This window comes from Microtus pennsylvanicus, chromosome 12, assembly GCF_037038515.1.
Source record: "Microtus pennsylvanicus isolate mMicPen1 chromosome 12, mMicPen1.hap1, whole genome shotgun sequence".
Classification (NCBI taxonomy): domain Eukaryota; kingdom Metazoa; phylum Chordata; class Mammalia; order Rodentia; family Cricetidae; genus Microtus; species Microtus pennsylvanicus.
Genome location: NC_134590.1, coordinates 68,312,975 through 68,330,730, shown reverse-complemented (window position 1 = coordinate 68,330,730; position 17,756 = coordinate 68,312,975). Strand labels below are relative to the sequence as shown.

General features: G+C 47.2%; 1 protein-coding gene across 3 annotated transcripts in view; it reads right to left on the bottom strand.

Moving 5' to 3' along the window:
• Positions 1–17,756, bottom strand: part of Adcy1 (adenylate cyclase 1) — a 126,848-nt gene that overhangs the window by 94,698 nt on the left and 14,394 nt on the right. For all 3 annotated transcript variants that reach the window (XR_012907327.1, XR_012907328.1, XM_075944302.1), the window contains exons 2-3: positions 17,554–17,703; positions 1,041–1,159 (exon numbers count right to left, since the gene is read on the bottom strand). Coding sequence is in view for 1 of the 3 variants with exons in the window: in XM_075944302.1 (XP_075800417.1) it covers positions 1,041–1,159; positions 17,554–17,703 (269 nt within the window). In the remaining 2 variants the exon portion in view is untranslated. The remainder of the gene's footprint in view (positions 1–1,040; positions 1,160–17,553; positions 17,704–17,756) is intronic.

Sequence of the window (17,756 nt, the reverse complement as noted above, 5' to 3'; positions counted from 1 at the left end):
AACAGCCAGAACTGAGCAAGGAGCGTCTCAGCCCTAATTCTGGGGCCGAAAGAGTTCACATGCTGGCTCTGTGGCTACTCTCCAAGCAGCTGGGCCCCCATTCCACACCACTTCAGTGTCCTCCTCTGCAGAGGGAGGAAGCCACTCATCCCTAGGAAACCGTGCACACGACAACAGGGAGTGAAAGAATTCACAGGTATGCACAGAGTAAGAGCTGTGAGCTGATTAGCCACAGGCGCTCTGTACCTTGATGCCTTCACAAGCCTTAACTAATCTGGGATGAGCCAGCCTGTGCTCCCCAACCTAAGAGAGTTTTCTGGCATGGTTTTGTGTCTTCACGGACACCAAAACCCAGAAGAGCACAGAAGAACGGAAGAGAAAAGTGCTCTGTGTCCAGTCCATCTCCTGAGTGCCATTCACACGGTGGCACTCCCAAACAGGTGACAGCTCAGCCACTCTAAGTGCATTAATCTGTCATCCAAAGTATGCTGAAAAAATAGACAGTACAACCCGCTAAGACAGAGGTTTCAACAGAATCTCTCTAAGCAGGCAAGCAAACTTCAGCCAACGTATCACACACTGGTTCACATGGAAGGCTCGGGTTCCTTTCCTGTAAAATACAAACGACACCTCCGACCTCCTAGAAGGAGAAAGGGAAGGGTAAGACCCCCATCTCGAGAAACACTCCATCATGATTCAGAAATGGAGAATCCCCAGTCCACAGAAAAAAAAACACTCTTTGGACGAAGTTCTGTCTCCCTGCCAACGTAGGAAGTGTGAGTACTGGCGGAAGAAACGTGAAAGAACTGGTATGTGCCACCTAAGAAGCCACAGCCTCCTCTACATGGGACCAGCCTCCTTGTTGGACACCCACCCATCGCTTCTCAACCATACAACTACAGAGATATCCTAGTTCCTCTGTCCTCCTCCCTCTCTCTCCCTCCCCACCTCTTCATCCACTTCCCAGATCCTCTATCCCCTCCCCACACCCAACACACCTTCTCACCCTCCCAGTAAGCTGCTGAACGTGCCATCCCTACCTCACGTTGTCATGCCTCTGGATGTAAATCTTGTGGAAAATCCTCTCAGGGGGCTTCAGGAAGTCTTCCTTCATCTCCATGGCGACATTCCGGGGCAAGAGGCTCATGAGCAGCCGCTCCTGAGTAGGAGAAACATCATTTGTTAGACAGCAAGGACATCCCCCATTCCTGCTAGCCCAGGAGAGACACTGTTATGTGGTGGTGGGGGGGTCTACAGACCCTGCTCAGGCAAGCCAGCACACGCCCAGGCCTGCAGCACTGCCCAGACTCCAGAGCCCCATGGACCGATACTCAAACATGGACTTCCACGGAGCAAGCAATTGACTCCAGAAGCCTAACCCAGCATAGATGGGCCTTACCTCACAGACATGTTTCCAGCCCCCTTCCAGCCTATACCCTGAGCACTATCTCCTACCAAGGCCCCACTCGGTCCCCTTCCCTTCCCTCTTCTGGTCCAACAGGATCCAGAAATAGTCCTATAAAGTCTGACCCCTTGTTACAGGAAGAAACAGCCTCAGGGACAACATGACCCCTTCTCTTGGCCACTGTCTTCTCATGCCTCCCTGATCTGTGTAGGGTAAGCATTTTCTTTCTCTCCCCAAGAGAAAAGAATAAGGGTATGGTTTGTTTCGAAGGGACGAAGCACCCTGGCGAACCCACCGGCACCCTCCCTGGCTTCAGATTCCTGTCAGCGAGCTGGCCTCTGTCTCTCACCTTCCAGATGTGACCTTCCCTGATTTCAACCCCAGCTTGTTCTGATCTGCCAGGCCTGTGCTGCTGTGTGCTGGATCTGAAGTATAAGGGCCCCCTTTTCCCTCAGGCCTCTCATGCCCTATCCCATGTTGCCTTGCAAAGGAAGACCAAAAATGGACTTTAAATCACAAGAATGGGGGGAGGGAAATGGGAGGCAGTGGCGGGGAAGAGACAGACATCTTTAATAAATAAATAAATTTAAAAAAATAAAAAAAATCACAATCTATTGACTGTGGAGGACAAGGTTGAGGGAGGAGGCTCAATCCCTGCTCTGACTGGCTGCAGGCTCTTCCGCAGACCCCCACCCACCCACCCTGCTGGACTCATCCTGTCTGGCCCAGTGTCCTGGCCATCCTCCTTCTGGGGAGCTGTAGCAGTCTTGCCACGGGATGCATTCCTTCCCTGCCAATCTCTGAGTCTGTCCCGGACCATGGCCTACGGTGGCTGTGAGAGACCACGTCTCTGATTATAGGCAACTACAACCCTGGTGCCTTTCTCAAGGACCTAAGCCTCTGTGTCCACAGAGACTATCAGGGCAATAGCTAAGAGGCAGCCACAGTCCCTGAGAGCCTAAAGATTCCAGGAAGCAATGGAAGAGTCCCGCCCTTCTGTTGCACACAATGGACAGTATTGAATTTGCAAGCTCATCCTATGAATACAGAGCACAATGGGAACACTGGGAAAACCCCGGAAAGCTGCTAATACTAGCAAGCTTATGTTAGGCGAAAGGAAGAAAACCAGGTGCATCACTGGAGGATGATTAGGGCGAATCTGTGCATCTGAGGGAAGCCACCAGGGTCCTGCCCCAACGCCACATGTATAAGCACAGTCTAGTGTTGTCTATAAACCTACCTGCACCAGCCCCACATCAGCCCCGCACCAGCCCCACACCAGCCCACGCCAGTTCCCACGCATCTCCTTGCCGATGGACCCAGACATAGACAGGTAAGCTGGAGAAGGCAGGATCACCTGTTTACAAGTTGGGTCACAAAGAAAGAGGACACTGCCCAGGCCACTCTCGGGGACAGACAGAAGGCAGAGCATGATGGGGAGTCGTCGGGTCCCTTCCTACACTACAACCCTCTAGGGATGCAACCACAGATGAGGCCCCAGAGGTGGGCCAGTAACCAGCTGGGCTGGGCTGAAAGGAACTTCTGGGGGCCGTATTCATTAATATGTCAGAAATTAACAATGCACCAACCTTGAGCTTCCAGAGAACGTTACAGCCATGAGATCCAAAAGCACAGGCCAAGTGGGAACACAAAGATTCCGGCACACTCAGAAGTCCATGGGAAAGGGTACCAAAAAGGTCACACCAGAAGCATGGAGGAAACAGGGGCCTCCTTGAGCTGAGGATGTAGAGGCAGGCTGCTGGGTCACATTCACCCCTTCTTTTACAGCTAACCCTCTCCTACATTCCCCCCTGAAAGTCCCACAACACTCTCACCACAAACCCACAGGGGACCGTAGACCATTGCTACACTGCCTGCAGTGTCTATCAGTACAAGCAGAGTTGCAGGCCGAAGTACTGGAGCAGTCAGACAGGGGGATACTGCCCTCCAAGGAATGGGGTGGACCAGGGCCACAGGTGACAAGAGGGACATAAGAGAGAAAAGCTGCTGGAACTGCACACAACCTCTAGCATGGAATCGTAAAACCCTTCACGTGGGAAGCTGAGCCATGGCATGGTGGCTGCAAGAAGCAATTTTGGCAGTCAGTGGTCATGTGACTGGCCCGTTACATCTGTTCCGCTGCTAGCATTATTTTCATCAGGATTTTTGGCTGCCAGCGTTTTCCAACCTCCCAAGCAGCTAGCTGTGGACAAGAAGATATAATTCTGACTCAGAATTAAAAACTTTAGAACACAACCTGGTGGAGCACAGACTGATGCAGCCACTGTGGGAATCAGTGTGGATGTTCCTCAAAATGTTAAAAATTGATCTATCATACAATCTCGTTAGACAACTCCCGGGTCTCTTCTGCTACTGCAAAGACACTTGCCCACCCTTGCTCACTGTTGCTGTATTCCCAAGAGACAGGAAATGGAAAGCCCAGATTCCCGTCAGCTAGTGAATGGATGATGAAAACGCCACAGAGATACACAATGGAATGCTATCCAGCTATACAGAAAAACGAAATTACGAAATTCTCAGACAAATGTATGGAGCTGGAAATAACCACTCGGAGCGAAGGAACAGAGACTCAGAAAGGCAAATGCCATATGTTCTCTCTCCTGTGGAGATGCTAGCTGCAAACCTTTAGATTTGTGCATTTAAACTGGAATATCTGCAGAAGTAAAAATAAAAATGGTAGGGGCCCATGGTGGTGGGTTTCAAGGGCCAGTGGGGAGAACTCAGGTGGCAAAAGGGAGGAAGAAGAATGGAGCAGGAAGGATTAAAGGGTGGGGGAGGGTCAGGAGACAAGGGAGTCTACGGAGGTATAACAGAAAAGCCCTTTGAAAAAGCCACAGGGAACCGTACTCTGTAGGAGTTTCCTAAAATATACACACATACAAGAATAGTTTAAAAGGGAGTTCCCCATAACAGGGAGAAAATACATCATAGGCTGTCAAATAAAAAGCCCAGTGCCAGCTCTAGGATACCTCTTTTTGGGGACAATGAGGTTCCATAGATGCTCCCCAAACACTATAGGCTAATGCTCTTGTGTTTGGTTAACCTCCAGAACTTGATGGTGACACCCCATTGCTGAAGATCGCATACACTTGAGTCACAGAACATGGAGAAATCAATACATTTCTGAAATGAAAGCTTCATCGTCCATGCTGCCAGGGGAGAAAGGCAATCTTACCCGGCTTTGAACCCTGAAAGCAACAATAATGACTGGCCTGGCAAGATACGCCCACTGGTTCCACAGTGGCATGGATGTCCTGGGAGTAACCAACCATTTCTTGCTTGGAATGAAGTCCTGCTTCACAAGACAAAACTCATATCTGGTACCATTAAGTAGGCTAAGAATCTGTGACTAGTCGATCATAGTCTCTAGGGTAGAACTTCCTGCTATTTGCTAAATGAAAATAGAATTAAACTGCCCCCTAAGTACTTATCTTCATACTCATAGATTAGTGCCTCTCTCAGCCTTCATCACAGAAACCCATCTTTCCAGCATATGGCTATTATTACAGAGATTCATAACTGGTCAGCATGCAAGGCTAAGAGACTGCAAAATTCTCAGTCCTAAATGAGACATCTACATCACCCCCTTCCACTCAAGTTGGGGGCGATCATCAAGAGGAGGCAGAAAGACAGCAGGACCAGAGGGAGTGGAAGACTGCAGAGAAATGGTGTTTTCTGAACATGGGGTGTTACACACGCAGACTCACGGGGGCTATGACTGCATACACAAGACCTCCACAGATCAAGCCAACCAAATCCCAGCATGGATGGAAGAAGGGTCTATGAAGTCCCACCCTTAGCTGAGGGACTATTGGCACTTGATGGCTGCTGGGGAGCAAGAGTCAATTTTCTTCAGGGATGTGGACGGAAGATTACCTATGTTTCTGAGACAGCCCCACCCCCCCACACATGCCACCTGCACCCTGCACTGGACTCGGCGCATTTAAAACAAAAACAAATAATACAAAAAAAGGAAATACTGGTGAGGCGGTTAGGGGAGGAATTAAAGATAAAATAATGAAATTAATAATTTACTGTTTTAAAACATAAAAATCAAAATTGGAAAGCAATAGAGGAAAGACACATTGATCTCTGGCCTCCACATGCGCACACACAGGTGTGTGCAGTACACACGCACACACATACACACGCCATAAGCACATGATAAAAATGAAAAGAGATGACAAGAATCCTTATCAAGATGCGAGCAATTCCCAACACATAAATGAACTGCATTTCCCACCAAATGAAATCTAACTCGAGAATGAGATGCTAGCTCAGTACTGAAATATCAATGCTATACTGGGATAAGGAAGAAAATAGCAGCAATTAGTACTGATAAAGGAAACAATGAAATGTAGCTCTTACCTACGGTGAAAATCTTTATAAAGGAGAAGCTAGGAACTTCCTCATATTGACAAAGGGAAGCCCCAGGAAGCCTACAGTTCACACCACACTTAATGGGAGAACTTCAGACCTTCCATCGAAACAAGGAATGGGGCAGTGACTCTCACTACTTGCATCTGATGTCACACCTGGCAAGCTAGTCAGCGTGGGGAGGTAAGAAAAGAGCTGCAGGATAGAAGAAGGAGCACCAAGTATATGGTGGTCTCATCTATAAAAAACAGAACCAATATGCCTAGGACAAATAACCAACGTCAAAGAGTCACATAGGCAAACCGCCCTTCAAGAACCCCCCACATTTCCACACAGTAGCAATGAACACGTGCACACACACTGTTTACAAATGCTCAAAAGGAAAAGCCCACGTGTAAAGCTAATTTTAAAGGTGTAAAGTTTGTATTCTGAAAATCAAGGATCTGAGTAAAGAATCAAAGAAGAGCTAAGTAAATGGAGTCAAAATCTGAAGGGAAGATTCAACCCTGTAAGGATGCAAATTCTCTCTAGATGACAGGACCAATGCTGTCGAAAGCCAAGCGATGTTTACAGGAGACAAAGGCGAGATCATTCCCAAACTGGTAGGGATGACAAAAGGAAAGCAACTGCTAACATTTGAAAAAAGACCAAAAGGTAGAATCAGTTAGTCTACCCAATCCCAGGACTTACTACAAAGAAACAATACTCAAGATAAAGTCCAGGAAAGGATGAATACTGACGATGATGTAATAACGTCCAAGACCCAGAAGTGAACCTTCACAAATATACCGAGATTATGTTTTCAAAAATCCAAAAGATAATGTTTTCAATAAACCGCAAAGCAGCCATCCCATAACCAAGAAAGTGCCCTCATACCTTGTTTAAATATCACCTTGAAATACATGTCACAGGTTTATCTATTAATTCTAAAACTGAAAATCTGTTGGAAAAACAGAGACAACCTTCAGGAATCATGGCTAAGCTCAGCATTCTTAGACTTGACTTAGAGCAATAAAAGAAAAAAAAACTTTGATTGAGTCAAGAACTTGAATGGGCCAGAAAACAGGGGAAAAAATGATAAATTGAATCTTATCAAAAGGTAAAATGTTTGCTCACTAGCAAAACAAAAAAAAATCTCCTGAGATGATGAGAAGACAAGCCACAGTCTGAGAGAAAATATTTGCAAGTCGCGCATCTAGTGAAGGACCAGTATGCAGCCCATTTAGAGTTACCTCAGAGTCCACCAGTTTGAAATCCTTCCAGTTCTATGGTTCAACCACTTTGGAAAACAGTTTTTGATATATTTCAATTTTTTTTGCAAATACCACATCCCTCAGTACTATTTCTAGGCATCCAGGCTGGAGAAATTAATATTTATGCTCATATGAAACTTATACATGGTGTTCAAAACAGCTTTATTTATAATTATCATAAACTGGATGCTACCAGGATGTCCTTCACAGACAAAATGGTTAAACACACTGTGATAACAGCCACACTGTGGAATACCACTTAGCAAAAAACCAGAATAAACTACTGATATAATCAACAACCTGAATGAATCTCCAGAGAATTACGTTCAGTATGAAAGAATACATAAACCAGATGCTTCCTTTTTTATGATATTACAAATTTATAGAAATAGAGAACAGGTTCCTGGCACCAGCTTCAGAATGTGGGTGGTGTGGTTCTGGAGGGGCGATGAGAGGGGTCCCTTGAGCCTGTGTCTGAAGGCACATTTTCACTGTAACACTGTACTAGCTCAGTAAAACAGTACCATTGGGAAACAAAGGAAAAAAAACATGTAAGATCTCTGTTTTCTGCCTTGATTACACATGAATCTAAAAGCAGCTTTAAAAGGAGAGGGAGCACGAGCAAGGAACTCAGGATCACGAGGGGTGCACCCACACACTGAGACAATGGGGATGTTCTATCGGGAACTCACCAAGGCCAGCTGGCCTGGGTCTGAAAAAGCATAGGATAAAACCAGACTTGCTGAACATAGAGGACAATGAGGACTACTGAGAACTCAAGAACAATGGCAATGGGTTTTTGATCCTACTGCACGTACTGGCTTTGGGGGAGCCTAGGCAGTTTGGATGCTCACCTTACTAGACCTGGATGGAGGTAGGCGGTCCTTGGACTTCCCACAGGTCAGGGAACCCTGATTGCTCTTCGAGCTGATGAGGGAGGGGGACTTGATTGGGGGAGGGGGAGGGAAATGGGAGGCGGTGGCGGGGAGGAGGCAGAAATCCTTAATAAATAAATAAATTTAAAAATAATAAAAGGACAACAAAGCACTAAACTAAAACAGGACGGGAGAGGTGGCTCAGTGGCCAAGAGCTCTTTTGGCTCTTGCAGAGGAGCTGAAAACTGAGCCTCATTTATTTCCACCCCTCCACTCTGATAAGAGAAAAGGTTTAGGTCCGGGCTGATCCCTGACAAAAGGTCATATTCTATATGGTTCCATTTGTATGAAATGCCCAGAAGAGTTAAATCCATAAAGACAGAAAGTAGATTCATAATGTATCTACATCTGGTGGAGGGGCAGGTGGACTGGAACAGGTGTGACTGCTAATGGGCAGAAAGGTATTTTGAGAAGTAAGAAAAATTTCCAAAATTAAATTGTATAATAATTCTTTACTAATACTATTGAGGCTAATTTAATTCATACTTAATGCACATGTCAAGTAAAGTTAATATATAAGGTTAAGGTTATAATAAATATATTAAATAACATTAACCTACGGCATTAAGACATAATTCCATGTAACAAAAATAATTGTATGAATACTGAAGAACCCATTTAATTGTTTTCATCTTTCAGCTAATCTTCATAGTTCACCAAATAACAAATAACACAGGCCTCTTGTCCTGTGTTCTCCAGCTATAACTGGTAGAAACTCCAAGGTTGTGGTCCAGGGCAAGGCTGTGAGCTCAAAGCTCCCTTGAAGCTGGAAGGAAGGTGATGCGAGAGGCAAGAACCAGATGCAGAGAAATAAGGGACATGGGCTCCGGTCACAGCTTCCCTGTCACCACAGGTCGGCAGTACAACACGGCCTGTCTTCCTTTCCAGTGATCTCAATGGCTGGGCACTTGGCCCTCTGTCCACTACAATGTAGGAGTCCCTCGAGGAAACTGGCCACCTATTGCTCAAGGGCTACCCACACACCGTACACATCCTACAAACGGGATTGACTTTTCTCCTCCCTGATGGAGTTAGAGCCTCCCTGAGCTCTACAGCTGGTCCTTTGTGGAAGCCTCTTCATAGCTGTAGCAACCAGCCAGTGCCCTCCAGACTGCCCAGGCCTGGAGAGCACCCTTGGCAGTTATGCCCCACTCACCCCACTAGCTGAAACCACGCCCATCCCTTCTCGTTGCATTAGCCCCAAGTCAGACTCCCCTGTCTACAATTCAAGGTCTGTCTCCCACTGAGCATCTCAGGTGCATTGCTGAGGTCATCAGCTTGCACATAGAATCTGAAAGCAGAGAGGACAAAGGAGACAAAGGAGACAGATGAAGAACTCTCTTCCTCCTCATCATATCTGTTTACAGCCCATTTCTTACTAAGGACCAGAGATGCCACCTCTGCCGGTCATTATGTGGGGGGAGTAGAATCCATACTAAGAAACATCCAAGACTCATCTTTTCTGTAGTCATGAGAGTGCTGAGAAAGACCAGTTTCCCTGGTGGGGATGGATTACCCTTAGAATGACCAGTGATGGCTGAGGGGAGCACCCACTACACCCGACCTGCAATTATCCCCAGATGTGGTGCATCCCAAGCCAGAGATAGCTAATGAACTACTCGCAGCCATGACTAGCCAGAGTGGGTGGAGGGCCTGCTTGGGCTCTGCTCCAAGGCTGTTGCAACACTGATCAGAACCAAAGGGAGACGCAAGAACCAGCAGGGAGAGGCCAATTTCCAGTTCGGGCTGCTTCTCCACCAGCTCCATGGGAGTCTAGGCTTGCTTCTTCTCCTTGTGCCTGGCCTTCTGGAGGGGGAAAGAAGGGTACCCTCTGCCCAATACATACCCACCCAGGCTCTCATTCACCCTTTCCCTATTCTGGGATCACGCACTTGACTTGTTGTTGGTGCCGAGTACGGATGGAACTGTGTCCCCCACAACATGCATAGGTAAAATCCCAACCCCTAATGGGACTTTACTTGAAGATCAGGCTCTACAAAGCTGAGAACCTCTATCTTCTATATAGGATCGGGAAGCTGCAACAATGAAATCTCAACATTAGGGCAACCTAAACAAGACCTGAACAAAACACCAGTTAGCACGCCAACGTGGAAGGGGGGATGTCACAAGATTCTACTCCTAGATGAAGGGCTACAGACAGTTAATGACTGCCCAGAGAGGGAGAGCTAGTATTTCCCGGGGATGAGCTCCCTAACTGAATGCCCAATACCAAGTGGTCAACCCTACACACATATACATATGAACAACACTCAATGGACTCAGAAGGTTGTGTTTCCATATTTATACATATGTATATATGTAACAATAATGACTAAAGGAAAAGAAACAATCAAGATGATACATGAAAGTGGAAGGAGGGCTTGGAGACAGGAAGGGAAGCTCTGGGGCACTGGGAAGGGATGCTGATAATAGGGGCGAAAGATGATCAAACATATACATGTAAGAGATGCCATAATGAAATCTATTATTTTGTAATAAATGCTAATAAAAGTGAAAAAATAAAAAGCTCTATCATTTTTTTTTTTAAAAAAGGAGTGATTAAGTTAAAACAAAGTCACTAGGGTGGGGTCCTCCTCTACTTCGATTGGTGTCCTTAGAAGAGATTTGAGAACATAAGACACCAGAATTGTTTAAACAGATAGAGAGCCACAGCAGGACACAGCTAGAAGGTCAGGAGAGAGCCCTGTTTCTAATTTCTATTCCTATTTCTCCAGCTCTTTTTTAATCCTAGTGAAATTGCAGCCATGCCCAGAAGCTGTGTTACCTACTCCTTACCTGCCAGTAGTCTCTCAACCCCATGCCCCTTCCACGAGTTACTTCACATAACTATTGAACACAGCCGGGGCTGGTTGTCCAGTCTCTGCAAGTCATGCAGCAGACACGAGGCTTGCAGCCACAGACCTGACAATTCCCTCCAGATCGCCGGGTACTCTCAAAACAACAGACCCAATTTCTCGCCCACAGAGCAGGAGGTCCCAGTGGGATCCAGAGTCCCTTCCTCACCAGACACACCTGGGCTCTACAATATGCTATCAGTGGCTCCCATGCATGGATACTATCATCAGGAGAGCCAAGGGGACTAGCTTGTCCAGGGACAGCACATCGGCCCAAATCACCAACTGTCATGCAGACTTAAGGCAGATGAGGAACAAAACAGCTAAGTCAGGAATCTAAGGTCCACATAAACCTCTTGCAGTCCCTGGGCTATGCTGTGAAGCTTCCTTCCCAGAGAGAGGATCTAACTAGCACTGAATCCTTCCTGCCAATGCTGAGAACCACCACAGAAAAACAAACAGGAGACACTGGACCCTGTGGCTTCTGCTGCCCAAATGCTGGAGTGCGTGGGGACACACTGCTAGGAGTCTGGCAGAGCCCCGTATAACATGCCTGCCACAGTGTACACAAACAGGCAGCATCCAGGCTGGAGCAGGTATCCACCACACCCCTGCTGACTATCCAAGTCCAGGGCTGGGAGGAGGAGAGGGAGGAAGGAAGAGAGTAATGTAGAAGAGAGGGAGGGAAAAGGGAAGGAGGAAGAAGGGAGGGAGGAGGGAGGGAAGGAGAATAGAAACGATCACTTCCCCTGCCCAGCATCTGACCATACGACAGGAGGAATTGAAGCTGACCCAAGCCAGGCCAACCACCGGGGTCTCTATTCCATTTGCCAGTAACCCTGGCTACTGTTAAACAAACTACTCTTAACAGTCAGGTCGCTCCAACAATAAGCATACTGGCCTCCTGCCTAGAACCCCATGTATTAACAAAAGGACAAGCAGCCAATAAACGCCTTCAGTCTACTAAGGAACCAGAATCACAAAGGCCCCTAAAGAATCGCTAATGAAAACTAGACAGGGAAACAGGCTTCCACAGTCACCCCAATCCACCTATCATAGCTGAGACTCCTGAGACTCGAGCTTGGCCCAGTGTAATCACCAGGAAGGGCTAATCCCAAAGAACACTCTCTTGCCAGGGCCAGGTTCAGCTGTTAGCTTCCTGGCTGATATAGAGAACTCATCTGCAAACCTCTGCACTTGCTTGGGGATTAGGGCACAGCTCAGTGGGAGAGCACTTCCCTGCCATGTGCAGTCCTGGGTTCAATCCCCAGCCTTGCAAGGTAAGAAAAACACAATGTGACAATATAACAATAAATAAATACAGTTCTGATGGGTATTTTTCACAGCTGTATGGGTTTCAGCTCTCTTTCTAGGATCACCTCTGGTTACTGGTGCTTTTCTAGGAATTGGCCTGTTTTATCTATTGAAGTTTTTAAGTTCTCACAGGCATCAAATGATCCCTGTGTGCCCCAGGTTTCTATTTCGGTTGGCTGTTTTGTCTGTAACCACCCTTCCAGGCCCCACGGGCCTCACAGGCGTCTTTCTTCTTGCTCCATCTCTCTCAGATTTTTCTACTTCAAAGAATAAACTTTGACGCCTCTGTTCTAGCCTCGGAGCAATTCAGCTCGGTCCTCTGTGAACATGCACTTCTGTGAACGCGTGAGCAAGCCAAAAGTGACACGAAGAAGGGAGTGGTCACGGCTCCCTCGGGTAAGAGATGCTCTGTTCGGCCAAGGTTCTGCCCTCATCCCGAGCTGTTTAAAATCCCTGAGACCCAGGTCTTAGGTTGATCGACCAGAAGCAGCATTACAGGCTGATGCGGCTGAGGCCACTCTGCAGACAGCTCTGAATTGTAAATGGATTTAACTCCTGTCTTCTCTACAGAATGAACACGTGTGCAGCAGGCTTCCTATTCCTCGCAGATCCCACAGGACAAGATTTCCTCTTGCTTTGGTCCCAGTTTGCTTATTAAGGAAGATGGGTCATTTACTATATCTGAAATCCTCCCCAAGAATAAACCTCAGGCATACTACACACACACACTCATACGTACACACTCACACACACGTTCTCTCTCAGACACATTCATACACACACACACACATACTCTCTCATACATATATGTTCATGCATACACTCATACACACATGCCCTCACACACATACACACACACTCATACGTACACACTCACACACACGTTCTCTCTCAGACACATTCATACACACACACACACATACTCTCTTATACATATATGTTCATGCATACACTCACACACACATGCTCTCACACACACTCATACGTACACACTCACACACATGTTCTCTCTCAGACACATTCATACACACACACACACATACTCTCTCATACATATATGTTCATGCATACACTCACACACACATGCCCTCACACACATACACACACACTCATACGTACACACTCACACACACGTTCTCTCTCAGACACATTCATACACACACACACACAATACTCTCTCATACATATATGTTCATGCATACACTCACACACACATGCCCTCACACACATACACACACACTCATACGTACACACTCACACACACGTTCTCTCTCAGACACATTCATACACACACACACACACATACTCTCTCATACATATATGTTCATGCATACACTCACACACACATGCTCTCACACACACTCATACGTACATACTTTCACATGCACACATGCTCTCTATCTCTCACACACGCATGCACACACGCGCATGCTCTCACACAAGTGCACGCACACAGTCACACATACACACTCTCACACACATGTTCTCTCTCCCCCCACATATATATGCACATGCATGTGCATGCATGCACACACAGACACACAGGGCAGAGAAAGCAGGAATAGCTCTTAGCACATTCTTCCATGCAGGGCAGAAGCTTTCCAAAGCCACTGCTTCTCTGTTAGAGACTACAGAGCATTGTGATGGGGAGCTGGAATGTTGCAGAATGAAAGCCACATTACTCTGGACTATCAGGTTCTTTAGATGAATGGCAACTTACCTTTAACACTCATGATCGTTGCTAAGTTTAGCAGCTTAGCTTCCATCAACCCGAATGCTAAGTGTACTCTACGAATGTCTGAAACCTCTAGAAAGACTTCCTTCCCCATTGCCTGTTGCCCACCTACCTGAGAATCCACAACTGATTTGCTGAATCACTGATGTATGGCTCTCTCTTGCCCATTGGCAATACCAGTGCATGTACTCTCTCTCATGATGGAGCAGGTCATTCCATAGCCAATGCCATCTTGACCTTGGTCACTCATCTTTGCCCCAAAATAGACTATATTCTTACTCACTTTAAAGCAAGAGTGTAAGTTCTGCTGATTCAGGTGAAGGAGGCCTCATAGCCTAAAATAACGTGAGGAGCCAAGTTTGAAGCATCGGCAGAAGCATAACCAGATCTGCCAGTACAGCCCTGCCACAATGGGCACAGGTTTCCGCTGGTTGTATTTAACAGTCCTACTTCACAAGGCTGGGACCAAAACACATTGTAAGAGGTACCGAATACCTCAGTAGTCTCCAATGGCACATTCTCACACGGTACCAATACCCAGGACATACAGAGGCTTTTGCAAGATGCAGGGGCCGCACACGCTGCCAGAACAGCAGAGAACTGAACTTGGACAAGAACAGCTATGGCAACAGGGTCAAGGCCAACAAACTGCAAACTGTGGAAATGGAATGAGGCATTGCAGCCCTGAGCATTCTGCTGGGGCGTGGTCCTACTGTCTCTGTAATTTCTGTCTGCTCCAGGAGTCCCTGGGACAAGATGGAGAGGATGGTGATGGGAGAGAGTCATGTAGAGGTTCGTGTCTTAGATCAGCACTGCCCACTGCTCTGCCCTTTACAGACCCAGAGGGCCAGGGTGGACCACAGACACACAGTACATCTGGCGGCCACATGCCTGGTCTCCTGAGTGCAGCACCTGCTCCGAGAACTGAGCCCAGTCTTCCCCTTGCCTGGCACCCTCAGTTACAGCCTCTTTCCCAGGGAAGAGGGAAACCGAGATCTCCAAATCCCGCGTAGCTCACTCCACTGCGTTCAGAACATGCCTGGACACTGCTCTCCCCTTACCCAACCCATGTCTCCTACTTGAGCCAGGGACCTTGGATTTCTGGTCCTCGTGCTTGCCGTGGCTCAAGACCCTCCCCCAGCAGCCATGCACGAACAGTTCAGCCTCCTGATCTACCCTGAGCTGAGAACACAGTAGGTCTTCGTAAGCCGTACACACTGTGGTGATCCACTGCTGTCCTTGCCTACGCTCCTCCCCTGAGGTTCCACCAGCTCAGACCTTCTGAAGGCTCTTCTACCATTCCCTACTGATGATGCTAAACCACCTACCACCACCGCCATCCAGTCCATGGGGACTGGAGGTCCCCTCGTCAGCCTTCCTCACCCATAGGGCTGCAAATGGCCTTGATCCTGAGGCTGCTACAAAACCAAGAGAGGTGACACACTCAAGCAGCGACACTAGTCACAAGAGCTAAGACAGGAAAGCAGCCTCGGTGACTGCCAGTGGCTGGAGGGATATGGAATGTGAATATTATTCAGCCATGGAGTAGGACACAATCATGCCATCTCCAAAATGAATGGGACCAGAGGACATGAGGCTGAGTTAAATAGACCAGTGCCAGACACCGGAAGACTATATACTGTATGTTCGTGCAAATACACTGAAGCTAAAACAAGCCAGCACAGTGTAGAATAGCAACAGCCAGAGTATGGGAGCAGGGTTACAGATGAAGGTTGGGTAATAGGTGCCGAAGCACAGCGAGGAGTATATTCTGGTGTTCCCAGCAGGGGGGAGTGGCTTTATCACAACCTACTGTGCATTTTAGGAGAAACTAGCAGAAAAGAGTGCAATGGGATAAAAAATGGCCAGGAAGGAAATGTTAATTGTCCTGAGTTGATTGGTGCAAACTGCATGTGCATGCTGAAATATCACACTGCACCTCTAAATCAGCATACCTGATTAATACATACTAATCAAAATAAAATTAGATTACAGATAAGTAAAAATAAAATTACCTCCATAGCCTTAAAGAAAAGCTAGGAAAGGAAAAAGGCTATAAGCAAGGAGATCAATAGAAAATGCAGGGAAAATGAGAGAAATAAAATCAGACAAAAGCCAAGGACGTAGGAAAACACTGAGCAGAAGATGAAAACGAGAGGCAGCCATGGGCTTCTTCACAAACACACACGAGCACAGCCCACACTGAAGCCTGCTGCTCCAGCCCTGCGGGATACTGTTAGCTCTGAGACAAGAAGATTTCCTGAGGATTCACTTCTCGACCTTGTGAAGCTAATAAAGCCAAGGGCAAGCTGGGCACGGTGGTGAATGACTACGCTTTCAGCATCTGGGAGGCCGAAGCTGGGAGATGAAGAGCTCAAGGCTAGCTTGGGCTACATAGCAAGATCCTGTATCCAAGATTTGAAAAAAAAGCCACATTCAAGAAATTCTTACAAAATACCATGGAACTCTCAATACCAGTATGATGACTCTAGAAGCCAAGGAAAAAGCCTGTGAAGATGTCTGATCCACATATCCATACATATACAACAATATCCGTATGCACATGGACATGCACACATGCATGCACAAATGCCTACACATGGATATACACACAAACACATATACACATACAGACATTCCCACAGCTCCATATGCACCCATGTGTACAAATGCAAATGCACAGACATCCACCTATGCATTTCTACGGACCCATGCACACAAACACACACCACCCTCCACATGCCCATCCATGTGTCCGCGCTCTCATTAGCACACACGGTCTAAAAATACTTATGTGATTTATTCTTCAATTAGATCCAAACTTTGCTATAAATACTACATTGCATTACAGTGTCTAGACATTCGAAGAAATGTTTTAAAATTAACAGTGGGTGTAATAATATCTTTTATTGATAAAGAAGGAAAAAACGGTTGAGAAATGAGTACTCTGTCCATAGCCTGAACACCCACTATGAGACTTTAGCAAGAGGTCCACAGAGTGCCTGTGAGCCCCAAGCCTAGATAAGATTCTGGCTTCTTCTAGCACAGGCACCCATGGTGTACCAAGCCTCACTCCTAGGCTTCCTTGAGTCACTCTTACTCACCCAATGGACTCAGTTTCCTCCCTCCACCAGACAAGGACACATAGGTGATGAACCACAGGTGACAAAGGGGCGGATGTGGGGTGCCCTCCTAGCCCACTTCATCTGCAGAATAGGGTGACAGTTACACTGTCTCACAGGAAGGACACTGAATGCCTAAGAGTGGAGGGTCAGGGCCAGCTGCACATTCATACTCAGCTGAGGTGTGCCCAGGACCCATCTCACCTCCCAAGCCTGGTTCATCACACTACAGATGCATCAGAAAGATAAGAGATGCCCACATGCCACCCCATGGCCATCCACGACTTACAAGTAGTTCAGCTGCTTCAGAGAAGCAAGCCCCAGCTGTCTACCCATCACATCCTCTCTTCCCCAGACACCACCACGAAACACTGAGCATTACAACCTTGCCCTTAAAGGGTAGACTGAGGCTCACGGTGAGAAGAGGCAGGCACCCTACAGCCACAACTGCCCTTAGTCAGATAATGTCGAAATCCAGCAAAACTGGGAGAGAGACAGAGGTGACCGAAGGACCACCTCACACTGGACACACTGACCTGCTTCTCGTTCTCATCTTCCAGCCGCAGTCGGTCCTCGATGCAGCTTCGAGCCTGCAGAAAGGCCTTCCTCTGTGAGCGCTCCGTCAAGATGCGCACGAAGACGCCATACATGTTCACGCCCACGAAGAGCAGGGCATTGGCACCGAGCTGTAGGGAGAGAACAGTGGCAGAGTGTTGAGTTCAGACCAGTCAGGGGCAGG